Source organism: Camarhynchus parvulus, chromosome 15 (assembly GCF_901933205.1).
Source record: "Camarhynchus parvulus chromosome 15, STF_HiC, whole genome shotgun sequence".
NCBI lineage: Eukaryota > Metazoa > Chordata > Aves > Passeriformes > Thraupidae > Camarhynchus > Camarhynchus parvulus.
Genome location: NC_044585.1, coordinates 5,569,007 through 5,590,204, shown reverse-complemented (window position 1 = coordinate 5,590,204; position 21,198 = coordinate 5,569,007). Strand labels below are relative to the sequence as shown.

Genomic DNA, 21,198 nt, shown 5'->3' with positions numbered 1-21,198 from the left:
GGCTTTAGCGGCTGCGTTGGTGTCTGGGCTGTGCTGAATGGGCAGCGAATAATGGCTCCTGCCCTGTGCGTGGGGGACGGGGCTCCCCTTAGTGCCAAGATGCTGCTCCTGGGGGAGCATCAGCTCCCGCCCAGCAGTGTCTGATCACAGATGCTCCCAGGCAGCGTTGTATTGTCGCATGCACGCTGCTTTATTAATAACCCTGGTTAATTGTATGAAGTCCTTGCCCTGCCATGGAGCCGAGGGGCGGTGGAGCAGAAGGGAGCGGGCTTTGTCCCCCCGCCCAGCGCGTGGGCGGTGCGGCACGGCCGAGCTCCCACCCGCACAGCCTCGCTCCTCATCCAGTGTCCGCTGGAGTGGGGCAGAGCCATCGGCCCGCGGGGCTCGCAGGCTGCCGGTGCCATGCGGGGCCCGCTGCTCTGGGCCGGCTGCCTGCTGGCCACCGGCTGCCTGCTGGGAGCCACGGGCAGCTGCCGGCACCGCTGCTGCCCCGGCAGGAACAACGCGTGCTGGGCCCCCGGCACCCGCCGGGCTCGCTGCTACTGCGACTCGTACTGCCAGCGGACCGGAGACTGCTGCCAGGACTACCCCACCTCGTGCCGCCGTGCCGGTGAGTGCCCGAGGGGATGGATGGCACCGGCTGGACCGCGGCTGGGGACACTGGCCTGTGCTGCCGTGCTCGGCGGCGAGTGTTTGCTATTAGCCTCGTAATTTGAGTGATAACAGGATGTGTCTGGGGATGCTGGCTGGACTGGGTTTGTAGCAATGTCTCACTTGTCCCCTTTTTTCCATGCTGAATGTCAGGCTGGCCCCAGTGCAATGAGAGAGCTCGAAGGGGTGGCCTCTGCTCTGCAGCCGATGGTAGCGCTGTCACTGCAAGCCTGAGTGGTCAGTGTGGGACCCCGCAGGACAAGCCCCGGTGTCACCTCTGCTACTGTCACAGGCAGTGCCTTGCACAGGGACAGGGGAACCGGGAGCTGCACTGAGGGTGCCAAACAGGGCTCATGGCCTTAGGGAGTGCAGAACCAGCCTGCCCTGGGGACCCAAATCTGGGTAGGCAGACGCTGGCCACGGCCCCCTGACAATTCCAGCAGTCAGCCCTTCCTAATCTCCGCGGAGATTAGCAGAGTCCCAGCTCAGCGCGATGCACACAGCGATAAAGTCCTGTGGAAGCAGCTCACAAAGGCCATGCACTGGCAGGGGTCAGGGGAGAGGGGCTGCTGGGGTCACTCTGGCCCTTGCCCTTCCTCCCCTCTCCCCATCCCCTGTGCTGCATCTCCCCTGCTCTGCTCTTTCCGTTGTTCATGACACTGAAACTCTTTCTTTTGCCTCTCCTCGGTCCCTGGCAGCGGTGGGCTGTGCTGTGGGGCCCTGGGGGCCGTGGAGCGGGTGCAGCTCCCCGTGCGGGGTTGGCAGCAGGGCCCGCAGCCGCCAGGTCACGGTGCCGCCCCGGCACGGCGGCGATCCCTGTCCGGACCTCAAGCAGCGCCGCGGCTGCCTGGGGCAGCACCCGACCTGCGGGACGGCCCAAGGTAACGGGGCTGCCTGCTGCCCTCCTGCTGCTGTCCCCGTGTGCTGCCGCCCCGAGGTGCCTTTAATCATCCCCGTGTCCCTCACAGCTGCTCTTCTGCCAGAGGTAGCCAAGATTCTCCCCAACTCCTTCAGCCAGGACTTCAGAGATCCCTGGCGAAGAGCTGGGCTGCCACTGCTGGAGGAGCCCTCTGGGTATGTGTGGGGTCAGGGCCCCTCTGTAACCCCCGTCCCCAAAGCTGGGGCCCCTCCTGCACCCCCTGCAGCCATGGCCTCTTCGCACCCCCAGACCCAGGGCCTTTTTGCTTCCCCCAGCCATTGCTTTTCTCCCTGCCCCAAACCACGGCCCCGTTGCACCCCCATACAAAACCATGGCCCTCTGCATGCACTATAGAACCACCATCCTTCCTGCCCTCCAAACCAGGATCCCTCTGCACCCCCAAGAGCCTTCCCTTCCCACCTCCCCAACCGAGCCCCCTCTGCCACCCCCCAAACCCACATCCCCTTTATACCCCAATCCATCAACAACCCACCCCAACCTCTGCCCTACCTTCCGACCACCATTTCCCCTCTTTTCTCCTCCCACGTTCCCCCTCCCCAGCTCCCCCCTCCCCAGCTCCTGCGGCTATTTCCGCCTGACCCAGGTGGGGCCCCCGTGCCGCGGGCGCGCCTGGAGCCGCCGGCTGCAGCGGGACAAACAGGTCTGTGTGGAATGCCGCGGGAATCTGCCCCACCGCCGTCCCCACTGCACCGGACACGGCCTGCAAGGAGCCAGGTAGGTGCTAATCTGTGCCATCCCCACCGTGGGATCTCTCCTGGAACATCTCTCCCTGTCTCTAAGGCATTATCCTTTTATATTCTAATTATAATATTTGTATACAAAGCTATGTTAAAGTATGCCACAATATTATAGTATACCATCATGTTATTAAATGGATCAGTAATATGTCCAATAAACATTTAAATAGAATAGAATATCTCTGTTGGAATGGACAATGATCATCTAGCCTGACTGCCATTATTATATATGTAATATAAACCCATATATAAAACTATATATGATTTTAAAAAATTGTATTTATTAATGGCACACCCTAGTTCTCACTGATTTTCCCTTCCAGGACATTTTGGGTGGCTGCTTCTGTGGTGGGGTGCCAGGGCTCATGGGTGCAGGAGGGCCTGCAGGAGGGCTGTGTCTGCTCCCCACCAGCTCTCATCTTTGTGTAGGATCACCCTGGGAAGGTGAGCTGAGCCTCCCCATGGCACCACTCCTTGCTGGGGAGGTGAGGAATTAAATAAAAATGTGCTCTCTTTCATAATTTCACCCTCCTGCAGGTTTGCTGTTCACCCTTGGTGCCAGCTCCATTTTCCATTAAATATTTTGCTGAAGAATGGAAAAACCCTTCTTATAAAGACTAAAAATAAGGGAATTGCTGAAGTGTGGTGATAAATGGTAGAAGAACAGCATGATGAAGTTAAGTCTGGGTGAGAAGACGATGTGGCAGTGACATGGTGTGACGATGTCATGCTCAGCCATGACATTATACTTACAAGCTGCAACTGGCAAGCAACGTGAGGATGGAGGCAGCATCCTTCCCCTTGTCTGAGCTCACTCGCTGCAGTATCAGGTGAGCCATGCAGGGCAGTTCAGCCCTGCTGGGCTTTGCAGAGAGGAATTAAACAGACACCCAAAGCCTGCACGCAGGCGATGGTGCCGGTGCCCAGTTCCAGCCATGGGGCTCAGCAGCCCCCACTGGAAGGAGTGAGGCTGGGCTGGGTGGTGTCCTTCCCCACTCCTCGCCCAGCACAACATGACCTTGCTGGTAGGGTCCCTGCTCCAGCTTTGGGTGGTGCTGCCACAGCCTGTGGTGGGAGCACGTGCCATGCCAGGGCTGGATCTTGCTCTACTGCAGGCACTGCCTGTTGTCTGTTTGCTGCCTCAGGACATTTCTGGCTCCTGCAGCCTGCTCTCACACCACGCTCCTGGGCAGGGGAATTAAAAGGCTTCAACACTGGGAATGTTCTTGGCCTCTTTATTTGGGATAAAAGCCCAAGTCGGCCAAGGACCAAAGTGCTGGTTAAAAAAACAGGTGGTGGGAGTTGAGCATAAGGGGGTGTGAGAGTTCTGGAGCACAGGTCCCCTCCTGCCAGCCAGAGTTGAGGGCAAGGAAGCCATGGACATGGGCCAAGGCAATGCTGTACTGGAGTCCTGAGTTGCAGAGTCAGAAACTGGGAACAAAAGTGAGTGTGTCCCACACTGTGAGTGGGGTTCCCCTGAGTTACACCACCAAACCTGCAGGCCTGGCTGCTGGTCAGAGAAAGCATTGAAATGGAGGGAGATGGCTGCAGGATTTCGTGTCACACTGCTGCATTCCTGGAGCTGTCAGTCCCTGACAGTGGTCCCAGCTCTCCTGGTGCATTGTCCTGCTTTGGCACAGGAGCCAGCCCATGCTGCACCAGCAGCCCCTGTACCAGCTCCAGCTCCTGCTCCAACTCCTGGGAGCCACAGCCCAGGCCTGGCATGGTGGTGGCACCTTCCCCCAGCACCTGCAGCACCTGTGCCACCAGCTGGGCCCTCACCAGCAGCACGGCCAGGGCTGTGTGGAGTTTGGCACAGCCCAGCGCCTTCATCCCCCAGCAGGCAGCAGGACCTGTGCGAGAGCAGGGAAGGAGCCGTGAGTGTGGCAGGGTCCCCCTGGGCAGAGCTGGCCTGGGAACAAGGACACTGCCTGTCCCAGGCACTCCACGCTCACCATACCTTGGCTCCAGCAGTGTTTGCAGTATTGCAGGTCCCTCAGCACACCGGGGCCTGTGGCTTCCAGCCACCGCAGAGCTGAGGCATGGACTGGGCTGCCAGTGGGAGCCTTCTCCAGGAGCTGCACCAGGACAGGGAGCAGCTGCTGTGCCAGGACAGCTGGCTCTGCAAAAACGTTGGGTTCATCCTCCTTGTACAGGCTGGCAGCTCTGGGGGGAAAGCAGAGGTGTGAGTGAAGCCAAGGGCTGGCCCCATGGTACCCCACACTCCCTCATGCCAGTCCACAGCTCCAGCAACTCACTTGTTGGCCTCCAGCTCCTCCACAACACTCCTGAGATCTAAGATGGGGATGTGTTGAAGTAGTGAGTTGAAGGTCTCAGGGTGCTCCCCGAACTCTCCCAGAAGGAGCTCTAGGAGGCTCTGGAGCCCCACATTGTCCTGCACAAAGATGCAGCCATCTTGGAGCAGCTCCTCTGGGCTCTGCCGCAGGAGGCTGGCGAAACCTGAGGCCTCGTGCCGGACCTCCCGCTCCTCATCTTGCAGAAGGTGAATGGCCATGTTTATCAGCCTGAGGAAAGGGAAGAGAAGGGAAGGGAAGCATACTGCATGCCCCAAAGCATCCCAGCCTGCTTGGAGGGGAGGATGAGACCTCAGGCGAATGCTTTTCTGAGGGACTTTTTGCCTGGACTGTGAAAGACACAGCCACCACCCAAAAGCTTTGGATGGTAGGGGTTGTGCTGGGGATTGAGGGACTCAGCCATGCCATCTGCTGCTCATAATGGACTGGCTGCTTGTATTAAAATGCCACCCACACATTTTTTTTTGTAGGCTCTGAGCTCTTGAGTGCCACTGATTTTTCAATGAGCGGGGTTTTCTTCAACACCCTTGAGTTTCTGCAGGGGGCACCTTTAGCAGAGTCCATTAACCTGCAGCAGGCTGGGGCTGGGGCTGCAGGGAGCAGTGCTGCAAGCACAGCCACCCCCAGAGATGGGCTGAGTGACCTACCTCAGAGCCACGGGGATGAGTGAAGGACGGGCAGCATGCAGGGATGGCTGCAGCACGCTGGGCCCTGCCAGCTGCAGGGAGCAGGAACCACGCAGGGATGGTTGCACCATCCTGTGCCCTGCCAGCTGCAGGGAGCAGGAACCACGCAGGGATGGTTGCACCATCCTGTGCCCTGCCAGCTGCAGGGAGCAGGAACCACGCAGGGATGGTTGCACCATCCTGGGCCCTGCCAGCTGCAGGGAGCAGGAACCACGCAGGGATGGTTGCACCATCCTGGGCCCTGCCAGCTGCAGGGAGCGGGCGGCCGCCAGCCGCAGCAGCTCGGAGCAGGCGGAGCGGCTGCATTCCTCCAGCGCCGCACACCAGCGCTCCACCAGCACAACGTCCTCGTCCCCACACCTGCCAAGGCCAGGGAAGGAGAGCGAATTCAAGCACACCTTGCTGCTCCATTAGGGGACCAAAGGTCACCGGCTGGCCTGAGACTGCAGGAGCCAGGTGCAATGCTGTGATTTATGGGAGGGAAGTCAGGGCTGTTTCTAGTAAGGACTAAGGAAGAATCTGCTGGAAGAGTTGGGCAGCCCCCCAGCAGCAGCAAGGACCTACTGGTGGGCAAGCAGCAGGCTGGCAGCACACAGTGCCTGGAACAGGAGATCAGGCCCAGGACACTCAGCCTCCACCATGTGCAGCAGCATCTCCAGGCATGATCTTGAGGAGCCCTGGAGCTTACTGGAAGCTTCCTGGGACCATGATGAGGGATCTCTGTAAAGATGCAGCAAAGCCTCAAGGTACAATCTCAGGAACTCTTTGTCCCTTCTCTGTTGCAGCACCGACTGCAAGCTCTCCTAGTTGACAATGGGAAAGAAGGTACATGGTTAGTGGTCCTAGCACTGCAGGACCAGGCAAGTGCCCTGCACCCATGCACCCTCAGCCTGGGGAGCACCAAGCTTCTCAGCAATGGGATCTGTGTAGTGCACTGGGGCCCCCCAGCTTTACTTGGTGCCTTTTAAACCCCATCATACCAGCAATGTCAGCCCAAGAGCGTTCTCCACCTCTTTGCACGATCCTCCCTCCCCAGCAATCACCCAGCTCAGGATGGCAAGCTGGATGTCGGGGTTTGGCTGCTGTAGGAGTGAGCAGACAGCAGCAATGCGCTCACTGTCTGCCAGCCGGGCTGCCTCGCTGCACACAAAGTGGGCCATGGTTTGGTGGAGGATGGCTGAGCCCACCTGCAGGGAAAACCAGGATTCCCCTTCCAGTGCTCAGCCTGGAGCGATGGCTCCCCCCGTCCCTGCCCAGGCTCACTGCCAGTCAGGCACGGCCGTGACCTTCCTGGCACGAAACAGTACCTGTGGCTCGGCACAGCCTGATCTTCCCCCCTGCAGGAGGCTGCCCAGCTCGGTGCTGATGGTGTCATGGATGTACTGGGCGAAGCCAGGGCTGAAGGATGCGGGCAGGAGGGCGAGGACCTGGAGGAAGGCAGCGCGGACGAGGGGGCAGCGCTGGGCAGGGGTGAGCAGCCAGCCCCGTGCCTCCAGCTGCAGAGCCACGGGGTGCAGCGCCTCGGCCGACAGCCTGCGTGGAGACACAGCCTCACCACGGGGCAAGCGCCAAGATGGGCACTTCTGTGGCCAAAAGGCTGCGTTTGGCACAGGGTGAGCCCAGCTGGGGAGGCAGCATGGAACACTCACCCCCCGGTGCCCCTGGCACAGCCCAGCAGTGCCTGCATCTGCAGCAGGTGCCCATGGACGGCGTTGTGCGAGCGGATCTGCCCGGGTGCTGCAGGGAGCTGCCGGGCCAGCTGCAGGAGGAGCCTGCAGCGCTGGGGAGGGGCCACAACGGGCACCAGAGCCTTGGCAGCCATCGCTCGTACGGCGTAGATGGGGCTCTCTGCCAGCCCCAGCAGTGGCTCCAGGAAGGGAGCAGAGGGACTGTGGAGCAAAAAGGGCACCATGTGGTGATGCTCTGGCTGGAGTAAAGTCTCACAAGAGCCAGGGCCATGGGAGCCCTTCCGACTGCATGAGCTCTTGGCTGAGACACAGCATCCCCACTGCCCCCATACCTGCCAGCAATGTCAGCGCCAGGCTGCAGCTGGGCCAAGAGGGTGAGGATGGCATGGAGTGCAGGGTGCAGGCGGGGCCCCCCTGATGTTGGTGCTGTGGCCACTTTGAGCTCTCCGAGCAGCACAGTGCCCAGCTTTGGGTGCTGCCCGAGGAAGGCGTGCAGGCTCAGCCCCTCTGATGGGCAGCCGTCCCTGTGGCTCCATGGCTGTCCCAGCAGCCGGGATGTGAGGGCACCTGCAGGGACAGAGAAGGCAGTGTCAGGTCCCATCCAACCCTGCCAACCCCCTGCACTTCACCCCACACAGGCTCTGAGCCCTGGGGGCGGTGGGATGTCTCTCTCTCTGTCAGTACTCACTGAAGAGCTGGATGGCCGCGTTCCTCATGGCCCAGCAGGGCGAGCCCAGGCCCCGCAGTGCCAGGGCCATCATGGGAGTGGCGTGGCACAGCACTGCCCCGCCCAGCCCCGCCCCGCGGACCAGCGTCTGCAGCACGTGGAGGGCACACACCTGGGGAGAGCACAGGGGCACCATGTGGGGACAGGGCTCATGCTACCATGCCAAGGGAAGAGGGTGGGAAAAGACAGGGGAGCCAAAAGGCCATCAGCTCCCAGGCTGCCAGGCTGGACAGCACGACCAGGGCTGGGGGTTTTGCTCACTCGAGTTCTCACGGTCCCACACTGGGTACCTGGCACAGCTTAGGGGACCCAGCACAGATCACCCTGTCCCCAAAAGGGCTCCATCAGCCAGGAACACCACACTGACCTGCGGGAGGTCGAGGGTCTGGTCCCAGTCCTGGGGCAGTGCCGTGGCAGCCAGGCTCAGCAGGGTCTGGATGCAGCGGGTCAGGAGGGGCCGTGCCTGCGCCGGGGCCTCCCCGCTGACGATGCACAGGAAGAGCATGGGGAAGCCGGCAGCACGGCGCGTGATCGAGCTGCTCCGGGGCCCACCCAGTGCTTCCAAGCCCTGAGAGAGAAACAAAATCCACCTGAGATAAGGCTGGAAACCTGTCACCTGACACCTGCAGCTGCCCTGCCAGGAGGGCACCAGCATCTCAGCTGCCAGGAGGGTGCTTGCCCCAGGGAGTGCAGAAATGCCTCTGGAGCTCCCTGGGGAAACAAGAGGCACCATGAGTACTGTACCTGCTCCAGCACAGCCCGTGGGATGGCCTGCAGCTCCGGATCTGGGTGCTTCAGCAGTGCAGCACAGAACTTGGTGAAGCCCATGCTGCAGCCCTCCACTGCTCCCTGGGGCAGAGCAGTGTCAGGATGAGCACCCCAAAGGCTGCACCCACCAGACCTCCCATGCCCCCAGAAAACTCTTTGTGAAGGGGAAGAGCAAGTGACAAGACATTATGGTGTGGGAACGTGACAGGGTCTGGCACTGGGATCCCAGCCAGGGGACTTCTAGCCATCCCCACGTCCTGCCCCACAGCAGACCCTACCCCACTGCACTCACCCTCCCTCCCCCTCAGCATGGCAGGGCAGGGACAGGGCTGCAGGGATGGCCAAGGGGCCAGATCTGCCCTTACCCAGTGCCGGCACCGCAGCAGGATTTCCTGGAACACCCTGGTGGCCATCTGCAGGGTGGGGAGTGGCAGGAGGGGCCCCACTTCAGCAGGCAGTGCTGGGGATAGCAGCAGCTCAGCCAGGCCCCCCAGGAGCAGCCCAATCTCCTGGGAAGAAGAGGAAGGTCAGCAGGACTGGCAGGGAGGAGGAGAAGCTGGGATGGGTGGCAGCAGGGCTGCAAGCCAGGTAGCCTGGCTGTGCCACAGCAGGGGACTGTCAGTGTCTGGGAAGAAGCTGGGCTCCATTAGGGCAGAGAGGGGGCTGCTTTTGGGAGCCTGCTAGCTGCAGCCTTCCTGGAAGGGTGTGAGGACATCTGTGAGAGCACTGAAGTAAGGATAGAAATTCTCCCATGTTCATCTCCAGCGAATGGCCCAGGGGGAGGTGAAGCTGGGGTAGGCTGGATGACGGGTGCCATGCTGGGCTGCCCCTGTCCCAGTTCCATAGGGAGGATTCCCCACCTTCACTGACACCCAGCAGCACGTCAGGATCAGGCTGTGCTCCTCTGACAGCAGGACTGAGTCACCCTCCTCTTCCTCTTGTCCCTGGCCCTTCCCCAGCATGATGAGGGAGCCAATGGCATTGCCCATCTCTGCAAATGATGGGGCAGCAGCTGCAAAAGGAAAAGCCAGGTCTGAGCAGGGTGTAGGGCAGTGGGAGGTGGATGCTGCTGGGGTTTGGGAAGACCTGTAGTCCCCTGTCAGAATGCACACAACTGGCAATGGCTCCTACCCTGCCACATGCCCCACTCAGGAATGCAGCTGCATTTTTCCCACTGCTCTTTCCAAGGCCTGTAAGGTCTCTGCCAGCCCCTTCTTGCCCAACTGTTTTCATCTGGCAGGTGCCTCACTGCTCCTGGAAGTCTTTTGACTCCAGTGCTCCTGTTCTCCCATGGAATTGAGAAAGGGATCCAAAGCCAGGCCCAGCCCCACAATGGTCCCCTGCTAGAGGAACTGACCCCAAAGTGCATTCCCCCGGGGCTGGAGGGCTGCTGGGCCAGGGATGACTGTGATGGAGTAGTCAGTGGCTCCCAGGGATGGATTCCAGGGCTGGTTCTGCCGCCATGGGGACACACTTACCTTGCTCATCAGCACCAGGGCCTTGCTGGCTCTGCAGAGCCCCCAGGAGGAGGGAGGTGATGTCTCTCACTGTGGTCACGAGGCAGGTGAGGAGCTCCTGCCAGCTCTGCACCAACTCTGCTGCCTGCATGGAGACGGCCACCTCTGGCACCTGGAGCAGACACCTGCGCAGGGCTGCGATGGCTCCTGCAGAACACCCAGCTCTGCTCATGTGCTGTCAGCACAGCCCTGCCTCTGCTGCCTGAGCCCGTGGCTGACGTGGCTCAGGGGCAGGGGAGTCAACAGGGCCCTGGGTGAGGGGTGTGCAAAGCAGGGGCAGTGCCAGAACAGGGAAACCAAGGCAAGGATGTGGCACCAGCAACAAGCTGTGGCCGGAGTCCTGCCATGATTCTGGGCTGCTCCAGGTCCCAGGCAGCTGCTGCAGGAGCTGCTCCCTGCCCTGCCCTGCCCTGCCCAGCTGGGGCCGTACCGTGCATCGGCGCGGTAGCTGCTGCCCGCAGCAGGTCCTGGTGTGCCACCTTGTACTGGGCCTGCAGCACGTGCAGCAGGTGCTGGGCAAAGCACAGCCCTTGGCTGGGCAGTGTCAGGGCTGCCTCAGCCTCCAGGGACAGGCTCTTCATGGTGCCACTGTCTGACCTGGGGCAACAGGCAGATCCTGCTGTGAGTACCAGGGAATTTCTTGCCCATCTTGCTCTTCTCCTTCCTCATTTCCTCTCCATCTTGTTCAGCCCCTTCCTCTCCTGATGCAGACTCCTGCACCTCAGCCCTCCCCAGCTGCCCACTGCAAGGCTATTGCAAACCCCCTCTGTGACCACAGACTGGTGAAGCACCAGTGCTGCCAACACACTCTTGGAGGTTCCTGTGCCACCACAGGGAGAGAGAGGGGCATGCCAGGAGCTCATACTTCTGCAGGATGGTCTTCATCAGCACAGCTCCAGCTTCAGCCTCCTGCACTCGGGGGCTGCCCAGGGTGTCCTGGGCCAGCTGGAACAGAGCCAGGGCAATGGGCTCAGGGAATGTGGCAGGCAAGTAGCGGACAAGCAGCTCCGAGGCCAAGTCTCTGATCTGCCAGGACAGAGAAGACATGGGGAAAACTGGGACATGGGAGAATGGGAACCATGGTGGGCTTCTCCCCTGAGCCTGCTGGAGGCCAAGGCAGGCATCTGTATCACCTCCCTTTGGCTTTATGAGGCTCACCTCGTTAGTGCTGTCCTGCAGGCAGCTCAGCAGTGCCAACAAATTGGGCTGGGAGAAGAAGTCCCAGCAGCCTCTCTGCCTGGCGTAGCTCAGCAGCGTGGCCATGGTCCCTGTGATGGGGACACGGGGCGGTGGGGTGGGACTGGCTGGGAGTATCCCCACAGCTGCAGGTGATACTCCAGGGAGCTTGCCTGTACTCACGTGGGGGCTGGCCTTTCTTCCTGTCAGGGCTCCAGGTGTCTGTGCAGGTCTCCAAAATAGCAGCCAGGAGGAGCAGAGCCGTCTTCTTCCTCTGGTAGTTGGAGCCTGGGCTGAGGGAGGCGATGCTGAGCTGCAGCAGCCATTCCACAAAGCCTGTGGGCAGAGAGCATGGCAGCAAGGGATGCCGGGCACACGTGAATCTCCCAGGGCTGTGGTGCAGGTGCTCAGTGCCCGCCTCACCTACTGCCTGGGCGAGCTGCTCTGCTCCCTCTGCCGGCCCGGAGCGCCGCGGCGCCTTCCCCCGCAGCTGGGCCAGCGAGCTGTCCCGCAGCCGCACCAGCGCCTTCCTCACCGCTGCCTGCAGCAGCTGCCGGAACGAGGAGGAGTCGCAGTTGAGGTTGAGGGGCAGGAACTCCCGCAGCAGCCGCACCTCGGTGCCCGAGAGGGGCTGGTTGGTGTTGGGGCTGCAGCAGAGCAGGCCCAGCGCCGCCAGCCGAACACCCTCCTCGCGGGTGCCCAGGCAGCGGCAGAGCCGCTCCAGAGCCTCCTCCCCCAGCGGCAGGGCCCCTGCCACACTCTTCTGTGCCTTCAGCACCGACACCCAGGCCCGCAGTGACATCGTGTCCTGGCCGCCAAACTGGGCGGTCAGCAGGGCCTGGGTGGCCGGGAGCTGCCGCAGGGTCCAGGTGAGGAGGTGGTTGGCACTGTTGCTCTGCAGGATGGGCAGGGGAGAGCAGAGGCCCTGGGAGAGCAGGGGGAGCCAGCGCAGCGCCCACTGCTCTGCCAGGGCCTCCTCTGTGTCCCGCTGCCCACCCCGCCACTCGCTGCACTGCTGCCGCACCAGCACCTTGTAGGCCTCGGCCGCAGCGGGACACAGGTGGTTGGTGGAGAGGCAGCTCAGGAGATGCTGTGGCAGGTCCGGGTAGGCATCCAGCACCTGGGAGAAAAGCAGGGGACCTCATCTCCCTGTCAGGCTGAAAGCTGCACATGGGGGAAAGACAGATGGGTACAGGCCACACTGCAGTCACCCCTGGCACTGAGCATCTCCGGTACCTCAAAGCTGCTTTTGGTGGGCACTGACAGGCAAAGCTTCCCTTCCCACTGGCACTCCCCAGGGATGCACTGCTGTAGCTCACTACCCCAGGGATGCTAAAATAGCCCCTCTGGGTAGGAAGGCTCCCTGCCCACACAGCTGAGCTGGGTAGAAGGCGACAGGCAGTGGACAGAGGCTGTGCCACCTCAGCAGCAGAGCCACCTGGCACCAAGACTCTCCATACCCCTGCCTTCCGTACCTGCTGGCTGCCCATGTAGGGGACGATGGCACACAGGGGCACATATCTTGCTTTGATCTGCCAGGGCATTGAGATCACCCTCTGCAGCATCTGTTGGTAGAGGGGTCTCTCCTGGTCCTGGAAGTGCTGGCATTCCAGGTGGTAGATCTCCAGGAGCAATTGGAAGGAGCTGTGGATGAACTCAGACACACCTTCCACCTGTGGGAGAAGGACAACAAACAGGGGGCTTAGGGTGGGCTCCCTCTTGTGTCTTGCTGTCCTGTGGCAGGTGAAGCACTGGGACATGGCTCTTTAGAGCCTGTGTGTGACAAATGCCCTGACCTCAGCAGTGTGACTGCCCCTGCCCTGGCAGCTGCAGGCAAGGGATTCTATTTGGCTGATGGAACTGAACAGCAGGGATGTGTTATGGGCTGGGAACAGCAGCTGAGCCAGGTGAAGGAAGAGCTGTTCCTGGCTGCCACATTTGGTGCCCTTTGGCACTGTGTCCTTACCGGGGTCTCTGCGTTGTTCCACAGCAGCTGGGTGAGCTCCTGGAGGAGCTCAGTGTCCTGGGCCAGGACGCGGGTCCCCGTCAGGCGCCAGAGAGCAGCCAGGCCCTCCCGCAGGCGCTGCAGCCACAGCGCACAGGCTGCCAAAACAGAGAGCTCTGCTGCAGCCCTCCCCCAGACTCACCTGCACCAGGGCCAGCACAGGCTGTGGCCTTAAGGACCCTGTGTGCAGGGGCAGCAGTTCCCCTGTTATGTACACAAGACCCCAAGAGGGCAACTGTCCATTGGGCAGGAACAGAAATTAATAGCAGTTTCCAAACCAGCTACCAAGACCCAGAAAAGCATTTTGTCTGGGAAGCATCTTCCCAGCCCTCCCCACATGGCAGGGTCACCATCTCCTACCTTGGAAGCAGTAGTAGTGGCAGTCCTTCTGCTCCCTGGTCAGGGCACACACAGCAGGAAAGACCACGTCCAGCAGCAGGCAGGCCTGCAGGGGCACAGCAGCTCAGGGAGAGGGCAGGCACAGAATTTCCAGGGAGAAAACCCTGCCATGAGACAGGCAAGGAGAATGCTGCCTGGTTCTCCTGCTCTTACAGAGCAGCTCTGCTCTGTAAGCACCTCTGCTCCCTGCGTGGGAGTCCTCAGTCCGTGAGGACTTGGGAGAGGCTGAGCTGGGCAGAGATGAGGCTGTGCTCTGCAGGGACAGCCCCAAGTTCATGCCATGGGAACAAGCATGAACACTGCTTTGCTTGTGTAGGGGCTTTTGGCATCTCTTTGTTTCCCAGCCCCCCAGGAAAGAGAAATCGCTGCTGGGATGTCTTTGGAAAAAGCTCTTCAGCCAATGGCTGTGCTCAGCAGGATGCATGGAGCTGCTGGTGTGCAGGGGTGCAGCCTGGCTTCATCCCCCAGGGATCTGCAGGCACCACAGGCGGCTGCCAGCCCTCTCCAAGGGCTCCCTCGAGCCCTGTCCACCAGGTTGGAGCTCTCCTACCTCGTGGGGGAGGCCCTCCAGCTGGCAGCAGAGGATGTCCGTCTTGCAGCACGTCAGCACACCTCTGGTAAGCACCAGCTTCTCCAGCCCATCTGGTTCCAGGACAGGGGGCACTTCCACCACCAGCTCCCCAAACTTCAGCTCCCCAGTGCCTGCTGGAAGATGGCTCCACTGGATGAAAGGAAGGTGGCAAACCCAAATGCTGCTCTGAGAGCAACTGCCATGGCTCATTCCAGAACATCCATGGGAGGTGGCTGGAGACAGCGGGAGCTCCCAGACCCCGAGAGAGGCACAAAAGCAGAGTCCAGCCTGGCACCAGCCTCTGCCCCCTCACACCCAGACACGCATGTCACCCTTTGCCAGAGGCCCTCCTCAGCTCAGGATGGAGCACACACCTCGGCTGGGGAGCTGGAACAGGGTCAGCACTGCACTGGCCCCATGCTGGGCCTGGGGGGCCGTGTTCACCAACATGCTCAGGGCTGTGCCTGCCAGCAGCCTCGTGTCCTTGTTCAGGGCCTGGACTCACAGGGAGGAAAAGGCACAACTCAAAACACCATTGAAACCCCAACCACATTTAACTGCCCCTGCAAACAGCTGCTGGGGTCTCTCAGACATGACACTGAGCTGTCTCTGCAGGCTTGCCTTGGGGAGGGGAATGGGGAAAGCACCTGGGAAGGACAGCACTGCTCTGCTCCTTGGGACAGGCAGCCCCACCCCTCCCAGGGCCGTACCCACCTTCCCCCAAGCCACCTCCAGCAGCAGTCCCAAGAGGCTCTGCAGGGTCTCACTCTTTCCTGATGTGCTCCACACCAGGGGAGCCACATCATTTGGCAGCACCTGGAAGACCTGGAGGCAGGCCTGGAGGAGCAGGAGGTGCCAGAGGGATGATCAGTATTCCTTACCTCTGGAAAAGCAGCAATGCCCCAGGAACAGCCATTCAAAGCAGCGTTACATCCCTCTGGACACTGCTGCCGGTGCCCAGCCTGTCCCTGCAGGTACTGATCCCTCCCCCCTGCCCAGGGTGGCTCTTACCTTGATGACCAGGTAGCCCCAGGTGCTGCCAGGTGTGGGCTGGCCCTGCAGCACCCAGCGCAGGGTGCTGGCCAGGCGCTGCAGCAGCAGGGGCAGGTTCTGCCGCCAGTGCTGCCGGCCCAGGCTGCTCTCCTCCAGGAACATGGACACTGCAGGCAAGGGGACAGCATCAGCCCCCGGCCCTCCTGCTCCCAGTTCAGCCAAGGGCGTTGGTGAGTGAGGTAAGGAGGGGCTGGGATGCAGGGGATGCTTTGGCTTGTCTGGTTTCCAGCTGTGGGTGGGCAGAGCTGGATGCTGCTGGGACCTTGCAGAGATCACATGGATCTGGCTGATCCCTGCTCCCCTCCCATGAGCACACAGGACCCAGTTGGGGTTGGCAGGAAATGTTCTGTGCACTCGTGGTGTGAGCTGGGAGAAAACCCCGGAAGGTAAGGAACAGAGGCTGACCTGACTGAAGGTCCTCAGGAGACAGCACCTGCAGGGACAGAAGGATAGTTTGTCCTGTGTGACAACATGCTGGGGCTCAGTGCCTTGGGCAGGAGGGCTCTGCCAGTGCCAGAAGCTGCCCCAAGGATGAGCAAAGGGCTGGTGTAATAGGCAGCCACGTGTTGCCAGCTGCAAGCAAGGGCAAATCCCCAGAATCATGGGAAGTGAACTGAAGGACTGGAGGCAGCCCAAACCAGGTCTCTGTGACACATGGTCTCCAGACAAGTCCCCATGAAAGCCAGTGCCATAGCACAGCTGGGGTTCTCTCACCTCTCCCTGCAGTGCCAGGCCACTCAGCAGCGTGTCCACCTCCTGGGCCAACAGGGCTTCCTTCCCCACTGCCAGCTGGGTCACCATCTGCCAAGAGACACCCCAGGTCAGCTGCTCTGCCCAGACCCCTGGGAGACACCGCTGCCAAGGGCTACTGGGGCAGCCTGCACCACCTCTGAGCCCCTTTGCTGCTAAGGATGGCAGACAGCTCCAGGGCTGTGCCACGAGTGGGCAAAGCCAGCCCAGCCTTACAGACCTGTTCCAGTTTCTGGAAGGAGCTGCAGCTGCTGGTTGCCTCCATCTGGAAAGCCAGGACACAGCGGAGCAGGGGTCGTGCCTCTGCCTCCCCCAGCGCCTGCAGACCCTCGCTCAGCGCCCGTGTCAGCTGGAGAGCCTCCTCCAGGTGCTTCTCTTTGCATCTCTTGGCAGTGCTCCTGGAACAGGACAAGGACAGGGGTGAGGACACCCCGGCTCGGTGAAGTTTGTAGCGGGGGAATAGCCCGACTTGGTGGGATCCGGGCTTGGGGCGCCCCAGCCCGCGGCGCTGCTCTCTCCCAGCTGCGCTCAGCACTGCCCTGGAGCGGGGACGGAGGGGCGGAGGCAGGGGGGAGCTACACGAAACCCTCAAAGCCCAGCGCCTTGCAAACCCTTGGTGGGCAGAAGGGCACGAAAACCCTAAAACCTGCAGCCCTGCTGCTGCTGAGCAGGCTGGAAGGGAATGGGGAGCACCGTGAGCGCGGCTCGAACCCCTCGCTGGGTATCGATCTGCCCACCCTCCCTGCCTCCCTCCCGACCCGCGCCCGCGGCACGCACGGCCGCTACACGCCGGGGCTTTCCCGGTGCAGCCGCCACCGGGGGATACCGGGAGCTCCCTCCCCGGGGCCCGCCCTCTTACCCCGCGAAGTGCCGCAGGCAGCGCAGGCAGGAGAGCACCGTGGGGGCGAGGCCCCGTGAGCCGTAGAAGGCAGCGCAGGCCCGCGCCTCCCGCTCGGCGCCCATGGCGGCCGCACCACAGAGCCGGGCCCGCTGCCGCGCTCGGCGGCGCCCCCTGGCGCTGTCCCGGCGCAGCACCGCCCGCGGCGGCTTCCCTCACCCTGCCCGGGACCCGCGGCGCTTCCTTCTTCATTCATTCCTTCCCTCACCCTGCCCGGGACCCGCGGCGCTTCCTTCTTCATTCATTCCTTCCCTCACCCTGCCCGGGACCCGCGGCGCTTCCTTCTTCATTCATTCCTTCCCTCACCCTGCCCGGGACCCGCGGCGCTTCCTTCTTCATTCATTCCTTCCCTCACCCTGCCCGGGACCCGCGGCGCTTCCTTCTTCATTCATTCCTTCCCTCACCCTGCCCGGGACCCGCGGCTCTTCCTTCTTCATTCATTCCTTCCCTCACCCTGCCCGGGACCCGCGGCGCTTCCTTCCTTCCTTCACCCTGCCCGGGACCCGCGGCGCTTCCTTCCTTCCTTCACCCTGCCCGGGACCCGCGGCGCTTCCTTCCTTCCTTCACCCTGACCGGGACCAGCGCCGGCTGCAAGGCAGGAGTTGAGAAGCATCATCATCCCAAACTGTTTCCGTAGTCGGGGAAAAGCGACACAACCCAGAACTTCCGAAATCCCGGTGGTGCCTGCCGAGCGCAGAGGTATTTGGTCAGCATGAGGCGGTGTAAGGTCTCTGAAATGCCAACTGGAATGCTCCAGGGTGAAGCAGTTGTCTGATCCCGTCGTGGTTCATTGCGGAAGAGGAGGTTTGGTTCCCCACGTGCTCCACCACGGACACCGTCTCTGACAGCCAGCCACCACCACTGACAGCATCCACTGGCAGCATCAGTAATAACACTGCTACCCAGTGGAGAGATCCCACTTCTTCCTGTGGAATAAAATGGCCTTTGGGGAGAGAGACATGTTTATTGTAATTATCATCAAATCAAAATGAGTTTATTGGAGCTCTTAATCTTAGTTGGCACAGGGTCGAACAATTCTAATTGGCACAATTTTAAGATCATCTCCAAAAGCCCCTTTCACTCCTAACTCCAATGATTTTACAACTTCTGTTTTTTTATTAAACATAGTTTTAGCACATCCCGCTGAATTTCAGCTACACAGAAAATGTTTCTTGTTTTTGGTCTTGAAGGATTGTTTTTACCCTGGGTTGTTTCTCACAGTGGTTTGCAGTGAGTGATGTGCATCCTTTGCTTGGATGAGTCGTGGCACAGGCAGCCCAGGAAAACACAGCTGGCATGCACCAGTGGCTCCACTGGGTGGCCAGGAGGGCACTGAGATGTGGATCCCGGGCTGAGCACTTCCCTTGGGGATGGAAAGCCCCCAGACTGTAGTTTTTGGCAACATTTGTCAGCAGCCTCCATCTCTGTTCTGCTTTAGAAATCAGCCTGGAAGCCCAAATCCAGCCAGGGGCCCAGGTATGCCCTGACTGCTGGCAATACCAATGAGTGAAAGAACCCAGGATTTGTCCCAGGTAAGGCAGAGGAGTGCAGGAGGATGGTTACATCCCTCAGATTTGATCCTCCATTTCCTCAGCATCACAGCCACCCCACACTGGTGCTAGGGAGTGGGGAGAAGCGCTGCCAAACGAGAGCTCCCACAGCACACAGGCAAGGCAGAGGAAGGTGCTACCATGCTGTAGGGTTTCCAGTGTTCCCATCACCTTGTGCTGCCTGCAGGAGGGAGGGGCAGAGGAGGGAAAGGGGGATTTTTTTTCTTGTTTCACCATAGGAAGGATTTTCAAACCCTATAAATTCACTTTTGACAAGTGAACAGCTAAAGCAGATTAACCTTTTTGCTAATCCTCTATAATGGCTTTGGAATCTCCTTAACCAATAAGAAAATTATAAGAACCTGTTTCTTTTCTTTTTATCCATATCTATATTGTCCTCTCTTGTCTGCATGTTTTTTCTTTCTTGTTTTATTTTCCTTTCCTTTTCTAATATGAAATAGCCCAGTGATCCTATCTCCCAGGGGCTCAGTAAACAGTACATCAGAAATCCCTTTCCTTTATTCCTCTCTGGTAACAGGGTGCAGAGAAGTGTCTGCCGATTGGGATTTGATTACCAGCAGCTATCAAAAGTCTCTTTGTACAATCTGGGTCCTAAATCCCATAATTCTTTGATAAAAGAAGTATTACCAGTCCATTTTCTGTAGTGAAAGGTATGGGAAGAATGAAAGAAAGCAATCAGCTGAGATCCTAATAGGCTAAGTGCATGTGTGGTGGGAAGGCAGGGCTGGGACAGGATGCCCAGGGAAAGGCATCCTTTGTTAAGGATGGGGAAGGAGAATTAATCCTCTTCAGGCATCTGAACAGAGCTGGTCAGATCCTGCCCCTGCCCGTGGCATGTTCCAGCTCACCAGCCCTGTGGCCCCTCTGGACCAGCACAGAGTGGGGAGCAGAACCCGGCCCCACATCCACCCCTCGTGTCAGTGCTTGGGTACATGAATAAAAGCTGGGAGCAGTTTCAGTGATCTCTGGAATTAGGGCACCCCCAGTGCCTCTCTGGGGCGCTGAGACCTTGGCAGGGCAGAGTGAACACGTCCAGACTGAGCAGCTACAAAGGTGCCTTCGTCCCAAAAGGTAAAGGTTTGCAGAGCTCAGTTATGATCCAAGTTACACCATTGGAACAGCTGAAGGAGAGGCAAATAAAGGGATGGAAGGAAAAGCAGCAGTTTGGTTTGAAGCGAGTCACAAGTAGAACAGCAATGGGGCATCTCTTCCCAGCACTGAGGGGCCTGCAGTTGAGGAAGGGCAGGCAATAAGCAGGGATGACGAGAGAAGGGACTGAGAGAGGCTGTCCTGGGGAGTGGCTGTAGGTTTTGCAGGATGCTGGAGGCATTGCTGGGCTGTGCAGGGTCTTTGGTGTGCAGTGGTTTCACAGCACCCACCCGTGTGTCTCCTTGGGGTACCATGAGTGGGACTGCAAGGAAACACCAGGTGTGAGTGCTCCCCATGTGAGCCTCACTTCTCACCTGGGCTTAAACTGCACTGAGGGCAAGGGAACTTGGGCTTAAACTTTGCTAAGCAACCTGACCTCAGCCACACCTTCTCTATTTTATTCCCAGCTACTCAGTCAGTTAAAAACACAGGATGCAAGATGTTCTCTCTCCTCCTGTGAATTGCAGCTGCCAGGCTTTGCTGTTTGTCCTCGGGAGGGGCAGAGTCAGGCTTCCCTTCCCGTCCTGAATCTTGGCCATGGCCTCTCCCCAACTTCTCTGGCTGGGCAGGATCTGGGAATTGAACTGGCTTTGGGAAAGTTGGCTGTGGTACCGAGTCCACACTCCTGCCTGGATGGCTGTGAGACCTCGCTGAGAGCATGCAGAGGCACCAGCAGCAACAATCCTCCCCTTCCCTTCCCCTCCCAGAGCACGGCTCAGCTGCATGGGAGGTTGTTCCATGCCAATAAGCTGTGGTGCAGAGCTGCTGCAAGCAGCTCATAATCTAATTTATTAAGGGCTTTGAATCCTTACAAAGAATATGTTGGATACATGCAAAGCATCTGCATTATTACAGTGATTAGGGCAGCAGAGATGGGGGAAAGGGGAAGGAGGGAAAATACAATTTCTCTGCTTTCAGCAGAAAATAAATCAACTTTCACAGAGAATTCTGGCAAAGCCAAAGGCTGTGCTGTCATTAAAAATGATTTTTTATTAAGCTGAACTCCCTCTTCTCTCATATTGTATGATATGACAGCTCTCTTTTGATGGGAAAGCTTTCATTTGGCCAGAGAAAGGGATAATTTGCTTCTTTTAAGGACTTAATCCTCTGGTCCATTTCCGGGCTGGGAACAGCCATCCTCCCCCTTCCTTGGATAGGAGCTGCAGCACAATGGAGATCATAACCACCTCAAATCTACACCCGAGATGGAGAAATCAGATTTCCTTCTCCAGTCATTTTTGTGGGATTAGCTAAATCTTAGATCCACACTAACCCTTCACAAAGCTGCCAAGATTAGTTAGAATTTATTTTATTTGCAGGGGGGTTTACGGTTTTCTTTCCAAAGGGATTATATCTCTCTCACTATATATATTTAGAGTGGCTTCAGTCATAACACAGCTAGGTCAGAGGGAGAGAAAGAGTGTGTGTGTATAAAATAAAAACTCAGCTGCAAAAATGACAGTCACTTGAAATGCCAAGACAAAGCCATGGTTCTGGATGGCTTTGCCAGTCCATTTTAAAAGCCACATGAGCTGTCCTTTCCCTAGCACAGCCCCACTAGGGAGCCAGTGAAGGGAGAGCAAAGCCCCCCAGCTGG

At 59.4% G+C, this 21,198-nt stretch overlaps 2 protein-coding genes across 4 annotated transcripts; one reads left to right on the top strand and one right to left on the bottom strand.

Moving 5' to 3' along the window:
- The first annotated feature begins 174 nt into the window (after positions 1–174).
- On the top strand, positions 175–3,532 carry LOC115909429 (somatomedin-B and thrombospondin type-1 domain-containing protein-like). Its single transcript, XM_030958761.1, has 4 exons — positions 175–610; positions 1,350–1,725; positions 2,132–2,305; positions 2,652–3,532. The coding sequence occupies exons 1-4, from the start codon at positions 403–405 to the stop codon at positions 2,755–2,757; spliced, it is 864 nt and encodes a 287-aa protein (XP_030814621.1). The 5' UTR covers positions 175–402; the 3' UTR covers positions 2,758–3,532.
- Positions 3,533–3,547: 15 nt separating this feature from the next.
- Positions 3,548–16,968, bottom strand: LOC115909426 (thyroid adenoma-associated protein homolog). Of its 3 annotated transcripts, none has more exons than XM_030958757.1 (31): positions 16,843–16,968; positions 16,204–16,381; positions 15,948–16,034; positions 15,639–15,666; positions 15,192–15,340; positions 14,895–15,017; positions 14,555–14,675; positions 14,160–14,314; positions 13,571–13,655; positions 13,172–13,308; positions 12,681–12,878; positions 11,629–12,325; positions 11,389–11,541; positions 11,188–11,297; positions 10,895–11,055; positions 10,460–10,626; positions 9,991–10,176; positions 9,373–9,524; positions 8,878–9,021; positions 8,489–8,593; positions 8,112–8,312; positions 7,706–7,856; positions 7,350–7,584; positions 6,979–7,218; positions 6,637–6,862; positions 6,310–6,516; positions 5,894–6,132; positions 5,291–5,689; positions 4,587–4,853; positions 4,289–4,494; positions 3,548–4,181 (listed from the first exon to the last, which is right to left on the bottom strand). In XM_030958757.1, the coding sequence occupies exons 1-31, from the start codon at positions 16,944–16,946 to the stop codon at positions 3,889–3,891; spliced, it is 5,904 nt and encodes a 1,967-aa protein (XP_030814617.1). In that variant the 5' UTR covers positions 16,947–16,968; the 3' UTR covers positions 3,548–3,888. The 3 variants fall into 3 exon arrangements, with proteins under 3 accessions (XP_030814617.1, XP_030814618.1, XP_030814619.1); XM_030958758.1 differs by having other exon boundaries at positions 14,160–14,311; XM_030958759.1 differs by lacking the exon at positions 5,291–5,689.
- Between the last annotated feature and the right edge of the window lie 4,230 nt (positions 16,969–21,198).